Source organism: Acinonyx jubatus, chromosome A3 (assembly GCF_027475565.1).
Source record: "Acinonyx jubatus isolate Ajub_Pintada_27869175 chromosome A3, VMU_Ajub_asm_v1.0, whole genome shotgun sequence".
Classification (NCBI taxonomy): domain Eukaryota; kingdom Metazoa; phylum Chordata; class Mammalia; order Carnivora; family Felidae; genus Acinonyx; species Acinonyx jubatus.
Window position 1 is genome coordinate 39395771 of NC_069388.1, and position 17614 is coordinate 39413384.

Sequence of the window (17614 nt, forward strand, 5' to 3'; positions counted from 1 at the left end):
CCAATTTATAAAATAAGTGGATTTTGCTAAATAGTATGTTTAGTATTTTCCAAAACACATATTTAGAACTCTTCCCTGGTTCTTTTTTGCTAGTTCTTATGTTTCCTGGTGCACTGTATCTGATGGATTCCTGTTCAGTGCTTTGTCGCTTGTTTTTTCTTTCCTGTTTTCAGTATCAAGTCGTTCATCTGTATATAAAATGGGGAGCTTTACCTGAGGAATACCAAAGAGGCAGGTTGGAATGTATGGGGTAAAATAAATCTTAGGTCAGAAAAATTGATGTGGTTTCATGTCCCATTGCTTTGTCTTTATTTTAGCTATTTAAATAGTGGGTAAGACTATCCTATAAAAACATACTCAAAATCTACACCTCAGGGTACTACTGACACAAGTGAAGAACAATACCCCCTAAAGCACAACTGAAACCCATTGTTCCAGCCCATCCGAGACAGTCTAATTCTCTAGGTTATGTTGTAAGAAAACCTAACCAAGATGGTATAATTAATAGACTGAAGTCTTATGGATTTAGCCATTGTTAAATAACTGGAGGAAATATGCCAGGAGCCAAAGTCCCTTGCCTTAGTTAACCATCTGCCTGAAAGCATTTTGGTCTCACTTGTCAGGATGGTAAATGACAGATGTGTCAGCACAGCAGAAAATGTGGTCTTTGGAAGAAGTTGTAGCCAGATTCCTCTTAGCCCTGATGAAGAGCAGCTCTGTGAATGACCACAGCGTTCACTCCATTACTAGCTAATCTACCACAGACAGTTTTTAGGCAATCCTCAGCCTTTATCTTCTATTAGTCTGCTTTCAATCACAAAGTAAGGGAACAACTATTTGAATGAATAGGACAGACTGGCTTTGGCATTCACAGAGTCCTCAGCATTTAGCATGATTAAGAATTCTGAGGCATACCTACGGAAATGAACTTGGCTAAAACAATATGTTCATTCTAGTAGTAAAATCTGATTTTTTCCCTATAAAAGTTAAAAAAAATAGCAGTATTCAAACTGAATGAAAATTACCAGTATGGTATTTACAACAGAAGTAAAAGTGGTAGTCAAGGCCAACTGCTATTACAAATGTCCCCAAATCTCAGTGGCCTTACATAATAAAATGTTATCTATCACTGGATTGACAGTCCATTATGGGAAGTGGGGTGGAGTGGGGCTCTGTTCCACACAGTTTTTAAGGATTTAGGAAGGGGGGGAGGGGCTCTGTTCAACACAGAATTTAGGGATTTAGGCACTTTCCATTTAGCTGCTGTACCATCTCCTGGGGAACTGGACTCTTCCAGTGGGTCCTCTGCATGCAACCTGCAGAAAATGGATGATGATGTGGAAGACTGTATGTAGCATTTTTAGGGATTGGATATACAAGTAGTTACATCATTCATTCATTCATTCATTCATTTATTTGAGAAAGAGAGAGAGCACATGCGTGAGCTGGGGAGAGGGGCAGAGAAAGAGAGAAAGAGAACCTCAAGCAAGCTCCGTGCTCAGCATGGAACCTGACATGGGGCTTGATCCAATGACCCTCGGATCATGACCTGAGCTGAAGTCAAGAGTAGGACAATCAACTCAGTGAGTCACCCAGGTGCCCCTACTTACATCATTTTTACCAATACTCCTCTGAGCAGAACTCAATCTCATGACCTCACATAACTACGAGGTAGGCTGGGGATTGCTCTCTAGCTATATAACCAGAAAGAAAAATAAGTGGACTTTAGTGAACATATTTATTTATAGAGTTAATCATCTTTTCTTTTTTCCTATTGTGAGTATCTCTTTTGTAGGATAATAGACATAGGTAGTCCTACTGCTCTCTGGGATATCATGTCCAACTTTTGTTTCTCTTTTAGACTTTTGGTCTTGGGTTTTTTGTTTGGTTTTAGTTTTTGTTTTATTTTTGTTTTTTTTAGTTGTAAGTAGGTTTAGACATTTTGGGTCAGACTGAATACCTTCTCTGCCAGCGCAGGTATTGACTGTCGGACCTCCATCCCCTCCCACCTGGGGGCTGGGGGTGAGAGAAATGTAAAAAATGCTACTATGTTGAATCTCACATCTTCCCAGTATTCAGCCTGATGCATTCTGACCCTAAGGGATGGTGAAGGAGCAGATGTTCTAGTGGGCTGCCCCAGACCCACGGAAGTAGGTGAATTTTCAGATTCTATGAATTTGTTAAAATTTTTTAATGTTTATTTGTTTTGAGAGAGAAAGAGAGAGAGAGAGGGTGGAGGAGGGGCAGAGAGGGAGGGAGACACAGAATCTGAAGCAGGGTCCAGGCTCTGAGCTGTCAGCACAGAGCCTGATGCAGGGCTTGAACTCAGGAATGGCGAGGTCATGACCTGAGCTGAAGTCAGATGCTTAACTGACTGAGCCACCCAGGTGCCCATGTTAGTACTTTTAACATGGAAGCTCATCACTAGACTTGTGACCACAACATTGTGGCTATGTATTTAACTTTTTTTTTTTTTTTTTAACTTCTGGTTCTTTGGATTTAACTAGCCTGACTACTTCAGTAACATAGAGAAAAAAAAAAAAACTACATTAGTTTTACTCCCAAATTTACTTGCATTTAGTTCAACTGTATTAAGCACTTTCAAAAAGTCAGTTATTAAGATAACTAGGGATATAAAAAGAATGAGCAACCTCCTGTACCTTCAAGGAACTGATGGACTAGAGGAGAGAAATTTTCTAGCACATAACCAGTCTGCTATATTTATATAATAGCTATAAAACAATTATATGTATGAAAATAAGGGTACAACCCAGAATATGGGAACATAAAAAGGCATTATTGTGTCCTGTAAATGTTGTGAGTAGCTTTTTAGAGGAGGAAAGATTGGAACTAGAAGTTGAACAATGAGAAAGACCTTGCTAGGCAGGAAACAGGGAGGTGTAGCTAGATATTTGGGATAGAGAGTACTTTGCAAAGGAAGTTGTGTCGTGTTTAGGGAATGCTGAGGATTTAGATGTGTCAGATGAGATGATGTCAAGGGGGGGAGAGAGTGGGATGATGTGAGGTTGGAAGGTTAAGTTGGAACCACATTTGTAAAGGGTCTAAAAGACCATAATTTGGAATTAAGGGCTTTATAATGTAAGATAAGGGGAATAGCAAACATTACTTTAGTATGAAAGTGTAAAATCAGATTCGCATTTTAGGAAAATAAGTCTAGCAAAAGAATTAACAATAGATTAGAGAATTTTAAATTCTCATACTGAGTTTGTGCATATAGACGCATTATTATTGTTTTTGTCTTTCAAAGACACAAAAACCCACTTTCAAGTAGAGAATTGATACAATAGATAATACCACTTCCTTTTTCTTCTGTGCACTTTTTCTAAGGGCCACATACAGCTCTAAAATAATATGTCATGTTTTAGCCAATAAAAAATGCAACTTCCAGCTTCTGATAATGACAGACTAGCTTGTATCAGAGTAGACTTCCTACCAATAGTAATTTAAAATTCTTGACAAAATATAAAAGCAATGACAGAAACTGTTTATTGGCACTAGAGAGCAACTAAAGAGGATTCAGCCTTGGAAAGAAGAAAATACACTGGGTGAGATCCACATTTAAATGACTTTGACCACAAGGGCCCTCCTTGCCCACCATGGGAAGTAGGTGATAGGACTCAAATAAAAAGCAATCGTTTTACTGATTTTAGGAATCATAGGACGAATTCAGGGTGGTCAGAACAACTAGGAATTGAGATTAGGGTACCTGAAGGGAGAGAGTCACAAAGGAGGGAATGCCCAAATCTGTAAATGAATACCTCTAATCTTTGGCAGAGCCTTAAACTGCATGTACAGATAATGAGTCCAAGGAACCCAGGAAGAAAACATGAGCTTGAAGGCTGAAAGAAGTAGAACATTCAGTTTCTCACTTTAGGGATATAGAGTTTAGAAATTTAGTTCCCCCAACTTAGAGGGAATTGACAAACACCTTAGGTTTTCCATTGAAACTCCAGAAGTTTAATGCTTTAGGAATAAAGACCACATCCTAGAATTAAGGGAAAAACTGGAATAAATCTACCGTAACAAAAGCCTAAAATTAAGCCTCCATATTACCTGGCAGTAATTTAACTGCTTGCTAGAGCAGTTGGCTAGAGCAAGCGTCAGTGCTGTTTGGAGTAAGATAATTTAAAGCCTTTATAACATATTAACAAAGTTTGTCATCAGTAATTACCGGACAAGCAAAGAAACAAGAAAATGTGACCCAGCAACATGGGGAAAATCAGTCAATATAAAGAAATTCATAGCTGACATAGATATTGGAATTGGGAGGCAGGGTTGTTAAAATCACTATACAAAATCTGTGAAGGCATTTACATGAAAAGACAGGCGAGGAGATGGAAAAGTTCAGGAGTGACACAAAAACTGTAAGAAAAAGAACCAAATGAAAATCTCAAGATCTAAAAAAAATCTCTGAAATTAAAAAGAAAAATTGGATGGAACTAATTGCAGATTTAACACAACTCAGTAATAAAAACACAATAAATATTAGCAAAAGACATGAGCAGACATTTCCAAAAAGAATATATATGAATGGCCAATAAGCATTTGGCAAGATACTTAACATCGTTAATCATCAGGGAAATGCAAATTGAAATCACAGTGAGAAACCCCTTTTTATCCATTAGAATTGCTAAAATTAAAAAGGCTGACAACACCAAAAGACTGTCAAAATTTGAATTCACATACTTTGCTGGGAGTAGATGTAAATTTGTATATCACTTAGGAAAACTGTGTATTAGTTCTTTATAAAGTAAAATATATACCAACCCAGCAATTTTATTCATAGTTCTTTGTCCAGTGGAAATGAAAACATGTAGCCACACAAGGACTTGTAACTTGTACAGACTTATTCACAATAGCTAAAAACGAAACATGTCAATGCCTATTTGTACATGAGTGGATAAAGAAATCGTGGAATTTTCAACAATGGAATATTACTCAGCAATAAAAGGGAATGGAGCACTGATGCACACAACAACATAGATGGATCTCAAAAATAAGATGAGTGAAAGAAGCTAACCCCCAACCCCCATCTCTTGTATGAAGTTTGAAATTATAAAATAGGCAAAACTTAGCTATGCTGGTCAAGATCAGAAAAGGGGCTCTCTCTAGGGTGAGAAGGGAAATTGTATGTAAAGAGCACAAGAGAACTTTATTGATATCATGGTTACATGAGTAACATATTTGTTAAAACTCATCAAAACTGTACTTTTGAAATCTGTGTATTTGATTGTATGAACATTATAACTCATGAGTACAATTGATGGGAACTGAAAAGCAATGCAATATGGTAGTTCAACATGCCACTTGCAGGGACTGAGGTAAGACTATTTGGATTCAGGTCCTGCAGGCAGTGAATTATAATGGGTAAGGGTGTGGTTGCAGCATCAGACAAAACGGAGCTTTTGAATCGCAATGCCAATATTTTGTGAATATTGGAAAGTTACTAACCTCTTCTAAGCTTCTATAAAATGGAGATGATAAAATTAGTATCTACATGGTAAGGTTGTCCTCAGTATAGTGGCTGGCATATAGATGCACTCAAGAAATGTAAGCTGAAGTCATTATTGTTAAATAGCTCTTCAGCCTTTCTTTCATTGCCCTAATGCAGTCATGAATGCTGGTATAACATGAAGATTTTGAGAATTAGATATCTACAAACTGCATTACACTGCAATCTAAATAATGGAGACAATATTTGACAGCATATGATTAAGTACACGAGCAAATCTTATTTTAATTATCCATTTCAAACTAAGTAACTATCTCTTTGCCAAGAAAAAAAGTATTCAATTTAAACTACTTTTCTTGAAGCTCTTGTAAAAAAATGCAAACAGAAATTAGGACCTAATTTTTTTCTTAATGGTCTCACCCTCGGTTTCCCATCTCATAATCACTTTTTATATGTTAACATATCTTTCAAGTACATATATGTATGCATGTACCTGTATCTGTATAAGTGTGGGTGTGGCTGTACTATTTATGTACTCTTCTAAACCTGACATTTCACTTAAAAATCTTTCCTAGTTTGGAACTATTTACATATAGAGTTGGCCCATTCTTTTTAATAGCCACATAATCGTGCATCGCTTTGATGGAATTTGATTTATCTAACTAGCTCTCTATCTAAGTAGTTCCAAGTTTTCACTATTATAAACAATTTTGAAAGTTTTTACTTAAGTCTTTTGCAGTTGTGTTAATTATTCCATAGAATAAATTTTTTGAAAATGCTGTGTGAAAGAGTTTGAAGAAAATTTATCAAGCCTTTTTTTTGTAAGAGAAAAGTTTTATGTGTGAGTGTGTGTGTGACTAAGCAGTGAAAGAATGAGCATGTTGAAGATTCTCTGAGTGGTGGAATAAATGGTGGTTTTCTTTCTTTTTTTTAAAGTTTTTTTAATGTTTATTTATTTTTAAGAGAGAGAGAGAGAGACAGAGTGTGAGCCATGGAGGGGCAGAGAGAGAGGGAGACACAGAATCTGAAACAGGCTCCAGGCTCTGAGCTGTCAGCACAGGGCCTGATACAGGACTTGAACCCATGCACCGTGAGATCATGACATGAGCCGAAGTCGGACGCTTAACTGACTGAGCCACCCAGGCACCCCATGGTGGTTTTCATATTCTTCTTGCTTCTCTATATTTCTTATTTTTAAATAAGGAAAGGAGTTATTTTAAAATCTATAAAAGAGTTCCACTAGATGGGTTTAAGATAATTAAATTATTAACTTATAATTAACTAGATAATTAAATAATTATGAGAACTATTAATGGGACACATAACACTGTCTTAAATGCTATGTGGTGCCTCTTATGCACTATATTATTTAAATTCTATGTACAACCATGTGAGGTAGTGCCATTATTGACACCAATTTCTAAGGAAACTGGGACTTGAGTATCATATGACTGGTAAAGGCAGAGTACATTTTAACCTTGTTATTCTCATATATTGTAGCCCAGAGTAGTCATTTTGTTGTGAGGGTCCTTGAGCCCAGGTTCATTCTCAGACTCTACATGTATGGTGATGTAGTCAAGCCCAGATGAGCTTGTTTCCCTAGGGGTCTTCCTCAGCTGAAAGCAATGTCTTCATGCCAGTCCATGGTAGCAGAAGCTACTTGAACATTAGACAAGTTGTCTGCCCCTCACTGACCACCTTTCATCCACTATCTGGCTTCCTCTCAAAATAGAAATAATAGTAATATTAATAACAATAACAATAATAAGAAGCAATAATCAATTACATGCTGGTGTGAACCGGGGAGGCAGGGGGACTCCTTCTGATCTCTAATATCCTGGTTTATTTTCACATCCCAGGTTACAATGATTCTCTTTCTCTGTCTCCTTATCCTTGTTTAGGAGTCTTACATTTCCTTTCCATGCAAGGGGCCCAATCAATAACAACTAAGAACCTAAGTTTTCAGTTTCCTAATTTATGTGCATATGATCTTTGACCTTTCCATCTGTGTACTTGCCCCTCATCCAGTAGTATAAGATTTTAATTTCCAGCAGCATCAGATTTGTGTTTTCAAAAGGCGAGTTTCACTGTGTAGGCCAGGTGTTGAAGGGGGAGGCTGAGAGGCCAAAGGACTGGTGACGCTTGAGGTTGGTGAAAGTCAGGAAGCTGATCATTTAGCGGAGCTAGGGCAGCAACAGCCAACGTTCTTGGCTTAGTGCCTGTCAAGTGAGTGAGGGTGACTTTATGGGTGTTTACTAAGACCTAAGGTGCCCTTGCCCATCATCTAGTGCCCTGTCAGATACCCTGCAGAAACACAGCTGTATTTGTGTCATGCTTTTGGGGGAGGGGAAACTCAGAGGTCTGGTTCTTTTCCTGACGGCTTTAATTCTACTCTCAGTTTTGAAGTGAGTACAGATGTTTCAGAGTGACGTTCTCACTTTCTTCTTGACCTTTTTTCTTCTATAACCTGTGATATGTCAGAGACAACACTTACCAGCTTGGGAGACAGAATTGTTAGCATTTCTTCCCAACCCTGTGTTTAGTGTCATCAAGTTAATAGTTAGACATTGGACATGGTGGGGATATTTACACAATTTATAATGGAAAATACTGTAAATCAGCGACTCCCCACCCCAAGAGAAACTGTTGTTTAATGTTTACCAACACACTACACGACTTCTATAACCCTTCTACCTCTGCTCACCACACAAATCAAATACACACACACACACACACACACACATACACACACACACATACACACACACACAAGAAAATATAGTTTTGAAGGATTGGACATCATAGGTTTCTTCTATGAGACTATGGTGATTTCCAGGAGGAAAAACTGAGCTCCATTTTTCTTTCTATCTCAGGTTGTCCATTTATTTCCAAAAGGACGAAAATGAGCTAACTTCTTTCTCTCTTTCCTAGTGGATGGCTGTATTCACCGAGCAGCTGGCCCCTGTTTACTGGCAGAATGTCGTAACCTGAACGGCTGTGAAACTGGACATGCAAAAATCACATGTGGCTATGACCTGCCGGCAAAATGTGAGTACAGCTCTTTTGAACACTGTTTCAAAATCAGATGAGCACTCTTACATTGTTTTATTGCTCAAGCGTGTAACTGGAAAGGAAGTGGCAGTGGTGATATTTAATTAAATGTGCTTATATTCAGATTTTGTACTTGGTAATAAAATGTGTTTTCCAAATAGTTCCTCAAATATATATATATATATATATATATATATATATATATATATATGTGTGTGTGTGTGTGTGTGTGTGTGTGTGTGTGTGTATATAGTGTGTAAGTGTAGGTGATTGTTGCTCAGATCTTCAACAGCGTGTCTCTGAAACAGAGAAATAAACATGTGAGCAAAATATACATTATAGTATTTAAGTGCTGTGGAGTGACAGCTTCTGGAAATGATGCCAATTTCTTATTCCTTGTTCAGGTTTCTTGATTGTGGATGTGTTTAGAGCAAAGGAGATCAAAGTGATATATTGTGTTTTCAGCTGCCATGTAAAGGCTGATTGGCAATTACAGCCAAGGCATCTGTCACACTTTGCTTTCAGGAAAAGCCAATGGAATGTGGTTGTCAGTGTGAGAATGTATTTGCTCTTTGAATGTGGAATGGTCAAAACTTCCATTATATTTGAATAGAGAGAAGTATTGCATTTGATTGACCTTGTTGCCTAGTCGTTTAGCCAGCTGAGTGGGGTGGTGTAGAATAAAAATACTAAGAGAGAAGCTAGTTAAAGGCACAGATGTTTTAATCACATAATCTTCAGGGCTTGGTCAGTGGAGGTACAGGGTTTCATTGTGCCATTAAGGTGTTCATTGATCTGGAAACTGGGACACCAATTAATTGTTTATTCTATTCATCTACTTCTTATGATACTGCCTGGGTCTGTGAGTACATTTTATGTAAAAATGAAGTGTGGTTTTTGTTGTTGTTGTTGTTTTGCAGTGGAGAAAATGTGACTTAAAAAATTATAACACAATCTGTGGGATACTTGGTGGGCTCTATATAGACAGGCTGTGTAAGAATGTATTCCCTATGCATATATGTGAGTGGAGAGAGTGTGTTATTTTTGAAAGATTACTTTAAAGTATGTTTAAATCTGAGGCTTTGTAGTAAATGTAATATATTAAAATGATATTTTTCCTTCATAAACATTATAATACTACTTTCTATATTTCTCACAGTGGGTTCCAGGGAAAGTATAGCAACTGTATACTGTTTAATTTTCCTTCAATGACTTCTCACTTTTCTTTCTTTCTTAGTGTTTTTACCTTGTGTGAAAGAGTCAAGTCATGTGCCAAATGACCCCTCACTCCCACTTGGAATGTATATTTATGTCAAATAAAGTCCTTTGGGTACAGTGGTGTTTCAAACAATTCTCCCTCTGAGTCAGAAAATTTGAGTATTAAAGGTGATTTCCCTTTCCAGGATTATGTCTCTGTGTTTACAAATATTGGTCATTTTTTTTTTCTTTTAACACCATACTACCTTTGTGATATAGCTAACTGATACCACCCTGAGAACAAACAGAATATTGATTATTTTCAGACTTGTGTCTGTCCTTAAGCTAAGGAATAAAGCCTGGTCTCCTAGTACTTTACTACTTTGTTTCCTATGTATTAAAGCACAAATAAGAAATTCTTTATAACTGAGATTACTGAAGAGAGATAACCTCAGTATCACTAAATGTGACCAAATAAAATGGTGGCTTCAGTGTATGGATTGACATCATGATAATTTTGTCTAATGTGCTTCAGTTTCATATCCTTGTAAGTCATCCAACTTAGTTCAGGGTTATTGAAAACTTGCACAATACCACTGAGGTGTAAAGATCAATACCACCAGTGCTTGTGCTTGAGGAATTTCATGATTGAGTCATATCTCTGAGCTGAGGTGTGGCTTTCCTGGGCATCCCATGCCAACCGAGTCTTTGTGGCACAAGGACTCTAGTTAATGAAAGCCAATCCACAGGGCTTGTACAGAATCTGTGTGAACTGAGATACTGAAAGCCTGGTACACATTCTAGTCACTGTGTGCAGCCCACAGGGCACATCTAGTAAAAAAGTCATTCAGCAGTATAGAAAGTCCCAGTCTGGAATGGCAGTGCCACCTCACAAAAGTTACACACATGGACTACTTGTGAATAAGTCTTGGTATTTCTCCATATTTTAAGAGATTAATGATCTATATTTAAAACATAAAGAAAAACAAGGAAAGCAATAAGGCAATATGGAAATGAGTAATAATCACTTATATCTGTATGCTATGTTATAGTTTTCCACAGTACTTTCACAAGCCTTTATATTTTAAATTATATTTTATAAACATTATGTGTGTGTTCATTTTCCCTTTTCCTGTCTCTGAAAGATGTTTTTCTTTTCTCATCAATTTGGTTCATCCATTTCAGAATCATTAACAATCCACAGATGTGCTTTTGTAGAGAGAGAATGAAAAGGGAACTCATTACATACTGTTTGGGTCATTTTCCCCCTCCATATTTAATAATTCCATGACAGTTTGACAGCAGAAACTAGTTCCTATCTGTCCTCTGTGACAGTGGGTTTATCATTATGGGGGTACTAAAGCCATTCATCTAACCACCAATGATAATATCTTCATGCTTCAGCAATTGTTTGGAAAATGCTATTGTCTAGGCTACAGGCAAAGTTGGTAATTTTGGACTGGCCTTTGCTTCCCTTATGCTTGCTAGATTAATTTATTCATAAATGCTTGTATTTGAATTAATCATATTTGTAGTCTAAATTCTGTGACTCATCATAATTTGTGGAAAGATAAGCCTCAGAGATTTAGTTTATTCTTTGTTGTTAGGATGTTTTGGTTTCTTTTGATGTAGAACATCCAATAATTATTTTCAAAAGTAATCTTAAGAGTGCAAAGAATATTGGCCAGTATTTCATTAAAGGTGCAAAGAATATTGGCCAGTATTTCATTAAAGGTGCAAAGAATATTGGCCAATATTTCATTAAAGGTGATTGCTAAAGAAATGACTTAAGAATTCAACTGACTGTATATACAATTGGACCTTTTGGGACCTTCTCTTTTACAATATTAGATTCATAATAAAATTTAGTTTCTACAGAGTTTTAGAAGCTTGTCAATATGTGGAACCTTTCTATTCAGGATATCATCATTCCACCAAAGTTTCAACTTCATGTGGGAGAAGTTTATTGATTTATCAGAGTCAGGGTTCTAGTGCCAAAATCTATCACAGTGTTTCTTGAATATGTGCTGAATTAATATGAATGAATGGGTGATCAAACGATGAATTGTTTCAGAACTTTTCACCTGGAAAATATCTTTGCAAATGTTGCTCCTACTAATTCTTTCCCTCCTGGAATGCATTCTGCCCAGTGCTGATAGATTAATATTCCTAAATCCAGAGTCCTTATAATTGTCCATAAGACTCTAGATGATGTGACCCCCCCCCCCCTTACATCTCTAACATCACCTCCTTCTGTCCCCTTCCTTGCTCATACAGTTTGCTTTGCTGATCTCTAATGCCTTTGCATTAGCATTCCTCTTTCCTGGAATTCTATTCTACATATCTATATGGCTTGCTCCCAACCTACTTCAAATCCTTGCTTAAATGTAACCTAAAGTATCACCCTAACAAACTTGTTTATAATTGCTTTTCTGCCTTATTTATAATTGCTTACCTCTAGTATTTAACCTTCAGATACACAGTATCATTTACTTATTGATTTTGTTTACTGTCTGTCTCTCTCTATGAAAATGAGAGTAGAGATTTTTTTTCTGCATCTTTTTCAGTTATTGCAGTGTCCACACAGGTTAGAAAAATGTTTGACATTCAATAGGGGCTCAAAATCTAATTGTTGCACAAATAAGTAAAACCTAATTCCACTCCTCTCAAAATCCTTGGATGGGTCTTTCTTTAAACAGACTTGTTAGCCTGATCACCTTTGGCCTTCCATGATTTACTGCCATATCTTGAACTACTTACAACCTTTTACATGATGTGAATTGCTGACAGTGGTCTGCCTGTGCATGGGGCCTGCATTTGGGGCCATCTACAAAGCTCTTTCTTTGCTCCTTTTCTGTCTTCCAGACAGCTCAAGTATCACTTCTGCCATGAGACAAGTCTTCCCTTATCAACTCAGGTAAAAGTGCCTTCTTTTTTCTTCAAACTCCTGAACTCCTGACTTCCTGAACACTGCTTGTTAACACATTGAGGGCATTTTTCACTACTTCTTATTGTTATATATGCAAGCTTTCCACATTTCTTTAATCCCTTGGATATAATGGATACTAGAGAAACATCTACTAAATTAATTGCTTGTTAAAGGTGGAAGATTGATTGATAATTAGTGATGGGTAAAATGTTAAAGAAAATTTATGTTAATATTCCTGAGAAATGATGAAATCAGTGTCAATTATCCATTGTGATTTTTTAAATAATATTTTAACATACCTCTATTCCAAAGTCTCTTGTCTAAGAATTTTATTTTTAATGGAGCTTCTACTAAAGGTGAACAAATAAAAAAAGAAACTACATCTACTTTATTTAATGATTTTCAGCCTACCTCACATGTCTATTCTATTCCTTGAGAATGCTTAATTTTTAGGCTTTAAGGCTGAATAATCTTGAATAATAGGTAGGAAAATATTAAAATCTGTGTCTATAAAATGACGGAATCTGTTTCTTTTATTCTTTCCATTTAATCTTAGAAGATATCAAAGGGTGATATTAGCATCCAACTCACAGGTTTTTATTAATCGTTTGAAAGGAGACTGTAGGGTGAGAGACCATAGTATTATATGTTTGAACATCATAGAATAATATGAATCAGAATCCTCATTCTATTTCCAGGTGCAAAAATAATCAGATGATGATATCTTAAAAGATACTCTTGACAATAATTAATACTTCTCTTATGCCTTTCATGGAGAAATCATAGTACCTTGAAACATTAGTTCATCAGTCCTTTTGAAATTTCTCTGAGGAAGTGACATGACAAGTTATGGTATTTTCTTTCAACACAGAGAAATTCAGGTACACAGTAGTTAAGTTTGTTCCTCCTAGCAACAAACTATGTCCATTGACAGGCAGGGCAGATAATTCAAGTATCACCTGAATAGGGTGAGAGTCTATGGCAAGTGTTAGCCAAGACCTGTTGCCTGTTTTTTTTTTTTAATTTTTTAATGTTTATTTATTTTTGAGACAGAGAGACAGAGCATGAGTGGGGGAGGGACAGAGAGAGAGGTAACACAGAATCCAAACCAGGCTCCAGACTCTGACCATCAGCATGGAGCTTGGCGTGGGGCTCGAACCCAAGAACTGTGAGATCATGACCTGAGCTAAAGTCAGATGCTAAACTGACTAAGCCATTCAGGTACCCCCTGTTGCCTGTTTTTGTAAATAAAATGTTATTAGAATGCAGCATTTGTTTACATATTGTCTATAGTTGCTTTCATGTGACTGTGTTGAGTATTAGTAACAGGAACTGTATGTCCAAAAAGCTTGGAACATTTATTATCAGGCTCGTTATAGAAAGTGTTTGCCAATTCTTGGGGCACCTGAGTGGCTCAGTGGGTTAAGCTTAGGTCATGATCTCATGGTTTGGGAGTTCGAGCCTGGTGTTGGGTCTGTGCTGACAGTTCAAAGCTGGAGCCTGCTTTCCGATTCTGTGTCTCCCTCTCTCTCTGCCCCTCCCTGCTCACTCTCTGTCTCTCTCTCTTAAAAATAAATAAACAATAAAAAAATTAAAAAAGAAAAGAAAGTGTTTGCCAATTCCTGATCTTTGGAAATCTCTATTTTTTATGAAGGAGGAAGCTGAGATTGAGAGAGCTTAAATATTTGTTGAATTTTATTGAATGTATGTGATTTAGAGCCCTATTGACAAAAGAGGTACTAAAATACCTGCCGTCTATTTCTCGGGACAGCTCTTGCTTCTGTTGCCTCAATAGAACATCACCTTGGGAGGATGATCTGAAGCTTTTTAAATCTTTCAAATTATAAGGCCACCTTGAAAAAAAATCCTTGAAAAAAATGGTCATTTTTCTCAGTAGGGCCAGAACTGGAAAGTGAATAAGTCAAGTCTCTGAAGGGAGAGTTAATTCAAACCACCAAAGTATTTGGTAATAAATCTTTATTCCTTGCTTCTTCCAGTGGTGTTAGCTAATGTGCTGAAAGGGAACCTATAGTCCTGAGTAAATTCAGTTTCTAGAGTAGGTAACTCATAAGATGGGTCTGAATTAGTCTTCTGCAATGCATGACCTGATTTCAGCCATCATGGGCTCCGTCAGCAGGTGTCTGATTGTGAAGGCAGTGGAGTGGGCATGCTATCAAGAATATGACTCTACCAGGCTTTGATGGAGATCTGAGGGCCCTCATGAGCCCTTTCCATAATTAAATGACTTATATTACATAAAGAGAAAAATAGCTTTTGAAGAACATAAAACCATCTTCCTTCCTGAAGAGAGATGTGAGGTTGTTCCTCCTAAAACCAACTCCGATTGGCTCATTTGCCTGAAGTGCTTTAGGAATTTAATTACTATTTGAATCTATTTCTTCATAATTACCACCCCTTTCATTTATATTAAGCAGTTTTATACATTTATCTCCTTAGTGATCCTTATGATGAATGTGGAAGTGAAAAGGGCAGAAAGACTGTAAAATTCAGAGTAGTGGTTCTCAAAATGCTCTCCTGAAACAGCAGCAGCACCTGGGATTTGTTAGAGATGCAAATTGTTTTGCCCCACCCCAACTTTGTGGTTTAACAAGCTCTGGGGTGACTTTGAGACAAACTCAAGTGTGAGGATCATTGACCTATACAGTGGTGGAATCCTAAGCAGTACCCTTGACTTTTTTTTCTTTTTTAATGTTTATTTATGTATTGAGAGAAAGAGAGCTTGTGCCTGCATGTGCATTGGGGAGGGGCAGAGAGAGAAGGAGAGAGAATCCCAAGCAGACTCCACACTGTCAGCACTGAGCCCCGACAGGAAACATGAGCTCATGACCTGAGCCGAAATCAACCGTCAGACGCTTAACCAACGGAGCCATCCAGGTGCCCCAGAACTGTTGCCTTTTGATTCCCTACCCTGGACCCCTTTCACTACACAGCACAGGCATCCTTTTGGGTTGCAGATTAGGGCTGTCTTTGAAGAGAACTCAGACATATTCCCAGTTAGTATTTACTTGTTTATTGCCTGCCTTCTCAAACAGAATTAACAGTTTAAAGAGAAAAAAGTCGTATCAGTCTCATTTACCACTGGTATCCTTACTATCTGACTTAGTATCCAGAACCTAGTTCGTGGCTTTTGATACAAATTCACTGGAGGAATTAATGAAAGCATTGTCTTTGTGATAGTCATAGCTGCCACTGCAGGAAACCAACCAAGAAGACACTCAAGATAGGATTACATGATTCCAGAAGTTTGCAGAGCCAGTGCTGCTACCATTGCAGCATCTGTGTTATCCTATCACCAGACATGCAGCTTGCTCAAAGACCCTAGCAGTGCAAGAACGTACAGAGGGGCCAAATTTGCTCAACTTGTCCACACGGCACACCAATAACCTCCACTTCGAACACTTTATTTCAGTTTCTTTTTTTTTTCTTTTTTTTAACCCATTGTAATAACATATATTCCGTCTCCAAGTGGCTTTGTGATGAAATAACTGAAATACTCTAATAGTAAATAGTGTCTTTTAAAAATAACTACATTTTGGAAGCAGCTAGTATTTACATTGTTGTATTACTGACCAAGTGTAGAATAAATGCCTATGCTTGGCTTTCATTAGTTGACATCTTAGCAGGCCTTCAGAGGACACTGCCTATACCTCCTATTTCCTATGTGATCAATAGGAAATAACAGTGTAAATCAATTCTGGGTAATAATGTAAATGAGCTCTCGAAGGCAGTTCCTGCTGTGAAATAAGTAGTTAGCTGTGACACTGGCATTAACCGCAGTGGGGGTAATCAGCCTTTGGATATGTTTAATCAGAGTTATCAGCTAAGATTAAAAAGAGAGCCACTGTTGTGCAGGGATAATCATTTTCAGGATTTAAAAGATGAATATTTGAAGGTGTTCTTATAAATTAAAGCCATCAGAATTGCTTTGAGTAATTTGGGATGCTTTGAGGTCAGGCACAAGCAAACAGGAAAGGTTAATCTCAGAGCCACAGTAGTTAATGTGCAGGAATTGCAGAATACGCTTATTGAAATACATAGTGAATGCTGAATTAACTGAGGATTTTCCCCCATTGCTTAGATGTTCCTTGTGCTATTATTAACATGTATGATTTGATTAAAAAGTGGGCAACACATAAAAGTTTTTAAATTTATTAATTATCCTTACAATTAATTATCAATCCCAAATATTAAATATTACACTACATTATGGTTTGATTAGAGGTGTTTCCAGTTGAAAATATTGATGAAACCAAGTTCTGAACTAGAATTAAAGAGTGATTCTGGGTCAAGAAAAGTAAGCCTCAAGGTAGAAAATCTGAAGAGAGGTCTTGAATCCAGGATATTCTAATTGGTAAAGTCCCTTAACCTCTGATCTGAGTTTGCTCATCTGTAATTATCTGGGGGTAGTAATATCTACCTTGAGTGAGTTTGTTAATATGCAGAACCACTTTTTAATAGGGTAAACATAAGTATATGGTTCTATAATTACTTGTAAAATACTTAGCACATCTCATTTACTTATACTACCACTGTTCACTGAGTATCTACTCTGAGCTAGAGTGCTCTTCTGCAAGGTATAAAAACTATAGTAAAAGGACAGCTAAGCTGAGGTTTGAGTACTTTTAGATCTTAGGTTCTTAGCACAGAGAGGCAGATAACAAACACATTCACATAAGAGAATTCACACATTCAATCTCAGATCATGATAAGGGATATGAGGAAAATAAAAAGTGGCAATAGAATGGAGGGTGGAGGGAAAGGGCTACTTTTCCCATGGTGGTCAAGAAACACTGCCCCGAGGAGATGGCATTGGAGCTAAGAGCCATATGCTTTCTAGTAGAAATTCATTGCAGGCAAAGTGAAAGTAGTTTACTGTAGGGTTAAAAAAATTCCCATCGGGTAACCCGGTGGCTCAGTGGGTTGACCGTCTGACCCTTGATTTT

At 37.2% G+C, this 17614-nt stretch overlaps 1 protein-coding gene across 1 annotated transcript in view; it reads left to right on the top strand.

Annotated features, from left to right (window-relative positions):
* MACROD2 (mono-ADP ribosylhydrolase 2) overlaps positions 1-17614 on the top strand; it is a 1987236-nt gene that overhangs the window by 712292 nt on the left and 1257330 nt on the right. Inside the window, exon 5 of the mRNA XM_027069543.2 lies at positions 8405-8521. Within this exon, the coding sequence (XP_026925344.1) occupies positions 8405-8521 (117 nt within the window). The remainder of the gene's footprint in view (positions 1-8404; positions 8522-17614) is intronic.